Below are 11,730 nucleotides of genomic sequence, written 5' to 3'. Positions count from 1 at the left end.
CTCCCAGCCCTGCCCCTGGGCAGCACCAGGAGAAGAGCTGAGAGCCCCAGCTGGAAGCATTTTTTACCTTCAATTACCCACCACAGAAGGAATTAAATCATTTGAGGCAATGAAGCTGGAGCAATGGGGGGTGGGGGAGCTATTTAAAAATCAACCGCACTAAAATATCACCACATTTGCACAACTCAGAGTTAAGACTTCACTTTCCCCCAAACTACACACTAACCTCCATAGCTCAGAACCACTGGAAGAAATTTCTGCTGATTTTCACATCCATGCATGATTTTGCTGACTTTCCTTGACAGTCACCTTATTCCCCATTTTTCCTTTCCTAGGACAGACGGTGTCCCTGCCACCTTGGAGGTGTAGCTGTGCCCTCAGACTCCTGAGGGAGCCAGCACAGAGTGGAAATGCAGCACATATTGTGCAGCCCCAGACACCAAGCCCACCCCAGCTCTGCTCCTGCTCCAGAGCCAGGCTCTCACTGAGCAGCACTGCAGCCCCCAACTCCCCTCCCTCCCACTGCAGGGTGACCAAACCCAAAGAAATTGGTTCCTGCAATCAGGAACCCCCTTCCAAACCTGCTGGGCCTCAGCTCCGAGGGTGAAGCCACCACGCTCTTCTCAGGCTCAGCCCCCCAGCAGCACCAGGGGAGCTGCCCGAGAGAGAGGGGCTGTGTGTAATCCTCAGGTAACTGGTGGCAGCTGTCAGCACCATTCCCAGCTGGGGACACGGCTACATTGGCCCCAGCTGTGCCGTGCCCCACGGGGTGGGTCCAGCCTGGCAGGGAGGAGTCCCTGAGCAGTGCCAGGCCCTGGACTGGATGTCTGGCCTGGCCACAGCACGTGGAGTTCGTTGGACTGGTTGGGGTTTGCTGCGTGGCTGCAAACGCTGGCCCTCAGCAGCAGGAGTGTCTGAGAGTGGAGATTGAACACCCCCAGCACTGGGGCTCTCGGTGCTGGGCGTGCTCACACTGACCTGAGGGATGAAAGCGCTGATCTGGAGGTTTCCTGGAGTAATAAAGGACCTGAGGGATTGGCAGCTCATTTTCTTTCTTCCTGTCTTCTTGAGATGATCTCTGGAGCACGGGATTTTTAGGCAGCGGGGGTCATAGCCGTCACTCAGGGGCTGGCAGGCGGAGCAGGGACCCAGTGCTCTGTCCCCAAGCCTGGCACAGCCCAGTGCCCAGCCTGGCTGCTCAGTCCTTGGTCCCTGTCCACCCCGGGGCGGCCATGCCCTGAGAGCCCCCAGGAGATGGCAGCAGCCCTTCGTGTTTGTGTCCTCCAAGGGAAATCAGCCCCTGGTCCCTTTCCGGAGGCTGCTCTCCACGGGCAGCAGCAGGACGGCCCGGGATGGCCCGGGATGGCCCGGGATGGCCCGGGGGACACGCAGGGCTGTGGCAGGGTCCCGTTGCTGCCGGACACAGCGTGGCTGTGGCTCTCTGTGCTCGGGAGGCCCGGCTCTCGGCGCAGAGGAGATTTGCTGGTGCCACGAGCCCGTGCCCAGCCGGTGGCAGTGTCCCTCTCTGCGTGGCTGGCCCGTGGCACCCAGCCTGGCCACGCTCTGGCCCGAGCACGCTCTGCACCATCCCCAGCTGCCCTCCCGTTACCCTGGAGCGCAGCTGCCCACACGGAGCTGAACCGAGTCGGACGCTGGTTTTGCACGAGTGAATTTACTTTAGAAATGACAGCTGGGACAGGATGAACAGGATGTCTCCTTCGGTGGAGACACTGCGTGATCCCCTCGTGCACCAGGGGGCCAGGGATGGGGCACAGGAGCTTTCCAGGTGGGGTTGTCCTGTGGCTGGCTTTGCACCATGCTCTGGCACAGCTTCTTGTTCCTTTTTGTCCCAGGCTCTACCCATGGGTGTGCTGCCCTCGCGGATCTCCAAAGGCCAGCTGCAATCCTTTGGGATGCTGCAGCCCAGTGCAGCAGTGCAGATGGCACGAGCTGCCCCGTTGTCCCAGCTCCGGGGACACCCTGCAGCCACCGTCCCTTCTCCAGGGAGGTGCTCACCCACAGATTTGCCCTTCCCTGCCTGCTGATCATTCCCTGGGACTGCCACTACTCACTCCAGGATTATGGTGACCCCAAATCCTTGCTCTGAAGGCAAGCTCCCGTTTCTGTCTGTAGGACAGTGGTGGCTTCCTCTCCAGTGGAGGGAGCAGGGAGCACAGCAGGCACAGAGAGCAGCCCCAGGGCCTGCAGGGAGGTGCTTCCTTACCCCAGGTGAGGTAGCTGTGGGGACAGTCCCACTGCCCAGCAGGACGGGAGGTGGCTGTGTGGGCTGCAGGAGCTGGCACTGGAGGTAGATTCCCCTCGGGGCCTCCTGGCCCCCGGCCCGCCCTGCCAGGCACAATTTTTAAGACAACCAAGTTCCTACTTGGCCATCAGAGCACCAGGCTGGAAAAACAAAGTCCAGGGCCCAGAGAGTAAACTGCAGACAGAGACTACAGAGACTGTACCCTGGGCTGCACCCCGGGCACATCTCAGGCACCGGGGTCTGTTTTTGCTCTTGTTTCCAAAGTGCAAACGCCAGGCTCAGAGCTGCAGGAGCCAAACCAGAGGGGCTGGTCTGACATCTTCACTCCAGGTGAGCAGCGCCGGGACCCACTGGGCACGGGGGTGAGAGAATGCTGCGTTTGGGTTTGTATCCAGTGCTCTGCCAGGACACAGCCGGGCTCAGAGCAGGTCCTTGGCCACGGCCGAGGGCAGGGCCTCCCCTGCCACGCTGGCAGTGCCCAGGCCTGACCCGCTCGGCGCGAGCAGCACCATCACCGGCACCGTCCTCCCGCGCCCCGGCTGCCCCGCGGCTCTGCCGGCCAGGGCCCCACGCTGGGCCGAGCTGCGGGGCAGCCGGGGGGGAGCACAGCTCCTGGGGCAGCTCCTGAAGCACTCCAGAACAGCGCTGCAGCTCCCGCGGGCGCCGGGGCGGCCCCAGCAGCCGCAGCACAGCAGGGCCCGCAGGGGCACCCTGCCCCTGGAGAGGAACGCGTGGAAGTTGGGCTTGAGGAGCAGGTACACCAGCGGGTTGTAGAGCGTCGAGGACTTGGCAAAGACGGCTGAGAGCACGAAGGCCAGCGCTGGCACCTGGCGGGCGTCCCCCAGCAGGGCCCAGAGCGCGAGCACGGCGTAGGGAGTCCAGGCTGCCAGGAACCCCAGGCACACGGCGACGCTCAGCTGGAGGAGCAGAGGCAGATGGGGCACCGTGAGCCTCCTGCAGCACTCGGGGACGCTGACACCCCCCAGACTCAGCCACACGCTGCAGGACCCTGAGCAGCCCTCACACCCCCAGGGAAAGGTGCTCAGCCTTCTGGACCTGAACTGGGATGATGGAGAGCAGGGCAGCAACCCAGCACACACCTCCTCCCGCTTCAGGCCACCCACCCTGTCCCACCTGGGGAGCTTGGGAACAGCCTCTGCCTGCTGTGGCAGACGGGTACAAAGGACCCCGTGACCTGGCTGGGACCTGCTCTGCATCGGGCCCCAACAGCTTCTGGCAGCACTGCAAATCCCTCCAGCAACCTGTGTGGCTTGGGGGGCATGGAAATGAGCTGTGCTCAGTCCCCCTGCCCTGAATGGATGTGGATGTTTCCTTTGAAGCCAGGCTTGCAAGTTGTTTTCTTTCATGCTGTGTTTTTAAAAGGTTATTCGGGGTTTTTTACATATTCTTGGTAAATTATAGTATTAGCTTGTAGTCTGGGGAACAATGACTCATTCAAGCTCCTTTATGATCTTTTCCAATGTAATTTAAAATGAAAACTCCTCCACCTGATGACTTTAAAAGAGGAGCAATGTGTTGTTACCCACACAGACACAGACACCGGGAGAATTCATCAGGAACAGCAGACTCCGGGCAGGGGGGGCTGTGCTGTTCACCTCCCCATGGGCAGCGGGCTGGGCAGGGCACCCCGTGACCCCACAGCCCCCGACCCCATACCCTGAGGAGCAGCCCCCAGTTCCCAGTGCCTTGAGCAGCAGCCCCGTTCCCCATACCCTGAGCAGCAGCCCCGTTCCCCATGCCCTGAGCAGCAGCCCCGTTCCCCGAGCAGCAATCCCGTACCCTGAGCAGCAGCCCCGTTCCCCGTACCCCGAGGAACAGCCCCGTTCCCGTACCCTGAGCAGCAGGCCGTGCAGGCCGTACCCTGAGCAGCAGCCCCGTTCCCCGAGCAGCAGCCCCGTTCCCGTACCCTGAGCAGCAGCCCCGTTCCCGTTCCCCGAGCAGCAGCCCCGTTCCCGTACCCTGAGCAGCAGCCCCATACCCCGAGGAACAGCCCCGTTCCCGTACCCTGAGCAGCAGGCCGTGCAGGCCGTGCAGGCCGTGCAGGCCGCGCAGGCCGCGGGCGCCGCGCCGGGGGGACGTGTGCCGCCTCACGGCTCTCCGCGACACCCACACCGTCCACAGGATCAGCGCGTAGGACACCAGGATGAGCAGGCAGGGCAGCAGGTAGCAGAAGACCAAGAGGGCGAGGATGTAGAGCGTGGCCTCCCTGCTGGAGGCCTCCCAGGCGATGCAGCAGGCTGTCCCGTAGGGCTCGGGGCCGTAGCGGCCCCACCGGGCCAGGGGCGCGGCGGCGAAGGCCAGCGCGTAGGCCCACACGGCCAGCAGCAGCCCGGCGGCGTGGCCCCGCGAGAACCTGCTCCCTGCGGCGAGGGGAGGGCTCCCGTGGGCCAGGGGCAGCAGAGGGGCTGCCCCAGGCACACACAGCCCCCAGCACGGGAGCAGGGCAGGCACTGGGGTCTGGCACAGGGCCGGCCATGCAGCCCCTCCAGCCTGCCCTGCACCGCCGGCAGCGCCTGGGCTCACCGGGCACAGCCAGAGCTCCCTGGGGACACCCAGACCCTGCCACAGCCAGAGCTCCTTGGGGACACCCAGACCCTGCCACAGCCAGAGCTCCTCAGGGACACCAGACCCTGCCACAGCCAGGGCTCCCTGGGGACACCAAACCCTGCCACAGCCAGGGCTCCTCGGGGACACCAAACCCTGCCACAGCCAGGGCTCCTCGGGGACACCCAGACCCTGCCACAGCCAGAGCTCCTTGGGGACACCCAGACCCTGCCACAGCCAGGGCTCCTCGGGGACACCAGACCCTGCCACAACCAGAGCTCCCTGGGGACACCAGACCCTGCCACAGCCAGGGCTCCCTGGGGACACCAGACCCTGCCACTCGAGGGACCTTTCCCTCCCTGCCCAGGGAAGCTCTGGGGGAAAGGTTTTGTTTTCGTTTTTGTCCCAGTCCCCACTGAATCTCAAACTCTCTGATCTTCTAAGACTCGCTGTAAAGTGCTGTATCTCCAGACACACATACAAATAACATTTTGCTTTGAAACTAAGCAACTGAGAGCACAGTTTGATTCTGCATTTCCTCACAGAAGATGGGCTGGGCTGCAGATAAGCCCCGAGTGCCAGGCTGCCCAGCACTGGCTAAGAGCAGAGGTTGTGCAGGGAAAAGCCCCTGCCACCTGGGCTGCCTTTCCACAGCCAGCTAGCACCTTCATCTTCCCTCCCACCTTTCTAGCCACCTCCTGAGCTGTTGTGCTGGCACTTAACCAAGGTGACTCTGCTCCAGCACTGTCCTTGAGGCACTGGGAGCTGCTGGGGACACACAGGTGGCTGGCAGCAGCCCCTGGCCCTGAGCACACGGGCAGTGAGAGGGGGACAGGAGGGACCCTGGGGCGCTGGTCTGCAAACCAAACTGACATGTATGATTTCCCATTTTGTTTCTCGTTTTGGTCTTTAATAGAAAGTCTATTCTGAAAATAAGTGCTAGAGGGAGGATTAGCAGCTGAGCTGAGGAAATTAAGGACTCCAGATTGGAGTAGGAGCTAAGGAACATCCATGGGCTCCCTCACTTCCTCAGGTGCTCTCTGCAGTGCAATCATTCGCCTTAGCTCTGTGGAGGACGTGCAGGTGAAAACAGGGTTACAGACACGAGCTGTAACACTGCAAACCCAGCCCTGCTGTATTAATTATTTCAGAGAATTAAACACATTTAGCCTATGGCTCTCCCACCAGGGACCAGGGAAAGCAGCTCCTGATGCTCTGCCAGAGCTTGTGGCTTCCCAGCTGCAGCCTGCTCTAGCCCAAGCTCAAGTCTGTGTATGGACATTCAAAAACCGGCAGTCTGCTGTGATACAGCCACACAGATGTGACACTTGGGGACATGGTTTAGTGCTGGACTTGGAAGTGCTGCAGTCACAGCTGGACACAATGACCTTGTAGATATTGTCCAGCCTAAACCTGTTTCTGTGACTGTGTGACTGAATATTGCCCAGGAGTTGGCTGCCCTGGGCCAAAGCTTTCCCTGGAGAGGAGGATCTGGCTCATTAAAGGGAAAAGGGCCCTGTTAACAGAGAGGGTGCGAGTGAGGATCAGGTGACACATGGCAGCACCTACCATATGCCGGGTAGCAGACCTTGAGGCAGCAGACCGTGCTGAGCACCGTCAGGCTGGCCAGGCTGCTCAGCCCGAACAGCACCCCGCAGAAGGCGTAGAGGGTGCACACGGCCTGGTCGAAGAGCCACCTGCAAGGAGAGCCGGCAGGTGAGCCCGTCCCTCCCCCCGACAGCCCTGCCCCTCGGCCGCCCTGGAGGCTTCTCCTGCGGGAGTTTCCCAGGGCTGCTCCCGTTCCTGCAGCAGAGCTGGGCACTGCGGGGGGGTTCCAGTGGGCTGCACACGTGCCAGCGCCTGACCAGTGAATATGGGCATGACCTTGCCCTGATTTGTTCCCTGAGCACCCCAAGGATGCACACGGGTGGAGCTGGGGGTGCAGGAGCCGCCCTGACCCACAGCAGCTCCCACTGCTGCCCTGCCAGCTTGGACACCCACCACCAGACCCCTCTTGCAGCGGGTCTGTGCGAGGAGCTGGAGGGACAGGCAGCAGCAAGGCACGCGCTGTGGGCTGGCTAATGTGTGCCCCCGTGCCACCCCGAGTCCCTCTGCACCTGCCAGGGATCTCCTGGCTCCCAGGCAGGCTGCAAACAGCGCCACTGGCCAGGGCAGAGCCGCTCCACGAGGTACCTGTGCGCAAAGAAGGAGGAGGTGGCCAAGGGGAAGAGCGTCACCGTCATGCTCAGGTCGCTGATGGCCAGGTTGACGATGAAGAGCTCAGCAGGTTTCAGCAGGGACCTCTTCTGGTGGGCCACCAGCAGCAGCAGTGAGTTCCCAGACAGGGACATGATGCCTGTGCAGGAGGCAGAGAGGCGCCGAGTGTGACAGAGCCAGGAAAGGAACCAGGAGCACCCTGAGATGTTTGGAAGGAAACACTACAGAAGCCCACAGAGGGTGGAGAGGGCTCCAGGCTTCCCTCTCTGGGGTGGGCTGAGCAGGGGAGCCCACGGGACCCACAGAGCTCTGTCAGCACATCTGGAGCTCCTTTACATTGGATCAGATCCCTTCCCCTTCCTGAGATCCCACAGAGGCGTTTGGCAGAGGGCAGGGATGGGATGGGACTACAGCGGGCTCCGGGTGCAGGATCTGGCCACAGCCACTCGCTGCAGCTGGAAGGAGCAAGGGGCACTTCCTCCCAGCTAGACAAATAACAGGAGCTCTGGGGGACTGCTCCTCTGATGTGGGGCCAGCGAGCTGGGCCCCTTGGCCTTCGTAATCTCTTCCTGGCGATGTCACTCCTGTGAGTCTGCACTGTCCCACACCATGGTAACAAAATAAACAAGAAGAAAGGCATTATGAAGATCAAGGGAAATCCAGACTAAACAAAAGAAGGCTCTTTGTTTGCTATTAGTGTATTTAAACCAACAGTGGTGATTTAAGTTTCATTATAAGGGCTTTCTCTTTTTCATTACATAATTGTGATTTCATGGAAAAGAGGTTTCAGTGTCCTCAGAAGGGGAATCTCTGCTGCTTTTGGGGCAGGCTGAGCAGGATAAGAGTTCCTCCCTAATGGATTAGGCTGCAAATTAAATCTCATGGTAAGAACCCGCTTCCAAAGCCCCTGAATGGCCCACACTAAGTTCCCCTCAGGGAACAGAACTCCCACGTGGGATCTGGGCAAATCCAGAGCTCTGGAATCTTTGGAGTCACTGGAGAGCAGAGTATTGAGATGTTTATTCTTCTTCCCAGCCTCACAAGGCATTTTTCCCACAGAGCAAGTCTCACATCTGTGCTGAGTACACTTCATTAGCTTTTCCAACTCCTGCTGAAATCAAGGGCCAGCTCGAGCTCCAAATCCCCTTCAATGGACCTGGAGATGGTGGTGCCAACAGAGCCCTTGCTCGTCTCACCTCAGGTGGCTGTGGTAGGAGTAACAGGATGTTCCTCAAAGTTATTCAACTTTTCACATATTTAAAACCATAACAGGCACTTGAAATTCACCTGAAAGGGGAAAGCAGTCACCAGAGCTTACTTTTGGGTAACATGGGAAGGGTCAGTTCAATTAATCTGCTGATGACTGGACACTTCTGGAAGCACCAGTGGCTGAAAAGGCCTGGCTGTGTCTGGCAGGCAGCTGGGCAGGGACATGGGGATCAAGAGGCCATCTTTCCTTACCAAAGATTAAATAGAGAGTGCCAAAAATCAGGTCTTCTCTCTCCGATAAGGTGGAGGTGAACACTGAGGTGTTGGACGCATTCCCCATCTGTAAAGCAAGATACACATGGAAGTGAGAGTGAATTCTGGCTGATGAGGAGTGCCCAGCTCCTTCAGTTCCCCCGAGGACACATTCCTGCCAGCAGGATCCCCTGGGAGGCGATCAGGCTGCTAATCCCACTTGATTGTCATTCCTTCAGCCCCAGATTTCACTGAGGAGCATCAGCCTCTGCATGGCCACTCTCTGGGCAAGTGCTGGCCTTGTGTGGCTGCAGCAGGCACGGCGAGTTGGGACCCAGGCACTGGCTGCTGGGAGCAGCCCAGCACACCCCTGAGCTGGCAGCAGGACACAGTGCCAGTGGTGCAAGGGGGCTCTGGGCTCATCTCCTTCCACCCTGGATGCTCAATGCTTCACAGCCCGGTGGGAATTATCTTCTTTACTCTCCTGTGCTTTTCAGAGTGTCTGTGTACAGGGGCAGGTGATTTATATCTCCCTGTACAGACCAAGAGACTCTGGACATGAGAACTATGTTCTTCATTAATCTAATTGGAAACAACCTTCATTTAGAGCTGAGCAAATCACTCCTGAATTTCTCATGATGCACAGTTCTCCCCTAGGCCATAGCTGATCCTCCTCAAGAGCCTTTGGAAGCAGCCAAGTTGAACACAGCAGATGCACATCACCTCTCCAAGAGGCTTCAGCAAAGCTTCTGTGCATTCAGAACACAGAGCCAGGGGAAAAGTGTGGTCACACAGCTGCACTGGTGAGGAGACAGGGCAAGGCCCAGCATAAACAGTCTGGAAGGAATTGTTCCTGCTCCTCAGCACACAAGCAGCAAAGGAGAGAACTGGCAAAGCTTGTAGGATTTGATTTCCGTCAGATCCCTGGCAGGTGTCCATCCTGCAGTACATCGGGGAGCTGCAAGTGTCCTGTGAGACCAGGCTGGCAAAAAGGACCAATAATCACAGGGGAGGAATTTCTATTTCTGACCTATTACTTACCATAAACCCTATTTTTATGATTGTGCTTGAGCTGCCTGTCAGGCACACATCTCTCATTCTAATACAGAACTGATGGAAATGCTTCTCTTGCTCTGATCAATGTGCTGATGTCACTCACACACAGACGACAAATCGGCTTTATAGAAATATGTAGAGCTATCTCTTTTGTGTCCAAAAGTAAATCATAAATTGGATCCTCCCTTCAAGGTGCTCCCTCAGGTGAGCATGTGGTGGGGGATGCCTGCACAGGCACATCCTTTAGTGGAGAGCCACAAACTGCAGAAATATCAGCGCAGGTACCAAACACATCCACAATGATTTCTGACAGAAACAGCTACACGAGTTCTCTTCCAACTCAGAAATATTCCAAACACATGACTCTGCTCAGTCAAGACTAAATCTGTGACTCCTCTGGGAGGGATTCAGCCCAGACTGTCCTCGGGGATACAGCCAGCCCTGAGCAGCCCTTCAACATCAAACTGCTCAGCCACGTAGTCTCTGGGCACGCAGAGCTGCTGAATTTGATTTAAGCTCCATTGCTCAGACGCTGCTCTGAGAAGAGACAGACTGTGAAAGCTCCTTTCCCCTCAATTTAATCAGAATTCAAAATGAGATGAAGTTTTCCAAGCAGCTGCTGCCACAGGTACAATATGAGGAAACCCTTGTATCCTGCCTGCCAGCCCTTATTCCTGTGTTCACAGGAGGAATCAAACCTAAACCCAAACCTACACCCCAGCCCGTGTCTGGCACCTGGGAGGACACTGGCAGCTGGGCTGGCCTGATCGCACGCACTCTGTCTGCGTGGAAAATCCTGCTTTCATCTCGTGTGATTGCCAGCTTTGCCCTTTTCTCCTCCAGACTTGAACAGTCGCTTTCCTCCAGCAAACGTGCTACAAAGCCACAGTCTGCCTTGGAGAGGAGGAAGACACCTGATGAGCCTGCAAACTCTCCCGACCTCCAGACTCTCTCAATAGTCAAAGGCAGGAATCAATTTCTGCAATCCCCAGCACAGAGGAAGCTCAGACGCTGTTGCCTACCTGTGAAATAGTGCAGGCTTTAGAAAGTCACAGATAGCAGAAGCGCACAGCTCAGGACGGGAAGGACAGACAGCAGTGTGAGCACAGGCAGCCCTCGGACCCCTGCCCGAAATCAGAGTTCTCCTGTGCCAGGGCTGCCGGCAGCAAAATCTGCTTTCTGCCTCAGCTACCCACCCGGGGCTCCTGCAAGCCTCTTTGAGGGGAGTTCAGCCCTGCTGACACCCCGGAGCGTGTCACTCGCTCACACACAGCACCGGCGCCCGGGACAGCCCCGGAACACACAGCTCGGACCGCCACTGCCGCCCCCGGGGCCCCCGACACCCCGGGCGCGTCCCCACAGCCGCGGGCCACCCACGGGGCTCCCAGCCCCGCTGCACCCGGGGACATCCGCGGGGACGCGTGTCCTGCCCACCGCCGGGCGCGGGGGTACTGGGGCACCGCGTCCCTCCGGGGCAGCGCCTCACCTTCCCCGGAGGAGTCCCCGCTCCTCTCCCCGCGACAGGAACTTACCGGGGCTCCGCGAGGCGCCGGCGGTTCCGCCACTCGCTCAGCACCGCCGGCGACGGACAGCTCCGCTGGGCAGTGCGCTGAACCGTCCGCACAGCGCTCCGTCCTGTCCGCTCCGCGCTGTCCCTCCCGCACCGCGCTCCGTCCTGTCCGCACCGCGCTGTCCCTTCCCGCTCCGCTCCGTCCTGTCCGCACCGCGCTGTCCCTCCCGCACCGCCCGCGGCGCTGGCCGGGCTGAGGGACAAGCGACACCGTCTCCACCGCCGCCCGTCTCTGCTCCTCAGCCCGGTCCCCCCTGCCCCGCTCCCCACCCCACTAACCGGCCTTGGAGCCGCGACTGTGGCAGCCAGAGAAGCTGAGGCACCAAGAGGGGCTTTAAAGCAGCACTCCGCGGCCTCAGCGCTCCCGGGCTCGTTTCTAGCTCTGCTTGGCCACCCTCTGCTGTGCCGCGAGGAAGACAGGCTGGTCACTCACTCACCTGTCCCTGCCGACCCGGCTGGCCCCCGGGCAGGACCCTGTGCGAGCTCCGAGGGGCTCCAGGGACATGCTCAGAGCGACACTGGGGACGAGGACATGGGCATCGTCACACTGAGTCTGGTGTCAGTCGGAGCTGGCTTTTGTTTTCCACCCAAAGCATTT

General features: G+C 59.4%; 1 protein-coding gene across 1 annotated transcript; it reads right to left on the bottom strand.

Moving 5' to 3' along the window:
* Positions 1–2,682: 2,682 nt before the first annotated feature.
* On the bottom strand, positions 2,683–11,204 carry LOC119710412 (opsin-5-like). The gene is made up of 6 exons (XM_038159411.1): positions 11,095–11,204; positions 8,507–8,594; positions 7,022–7,184; positions 6,398–6,525; positions 4,289–4,644; positions 2,683–3,180 (listed from the first exon to the last, which is right to left on the bottom strand). The coding sequence occupies exons 2-6, from the start codon at positions 8,592–8,594 to the stop codon at positions 2,683–2,685; spliced, it is 1,233 nt and encodes a 410-aa protein (XP_038015339.1). The 5' UTR covers positions 11,095–11,204.
* Between the last annotated feature and the right edge of the window lie 526 nt (positions 11,205–11,730).

This window comes from Motacilla alba, chromosome 20 (assembly GCF_015832195.1).
Source record: "Motacilla alba alba isolate MOTALB_02 chromosome 20, Motacilla_alba_V1.0_pri, whole genome shotgun sequence".
Taxonomy (NCBI): Eukaryota; Metazoa; Chordata; class Aves; order Passeriformes; family Motacillidae; genus Motacilla; species Motacilla alba.
This window is presented reverse-complemented; position numbering and strand designations above follow the sequence as displayed.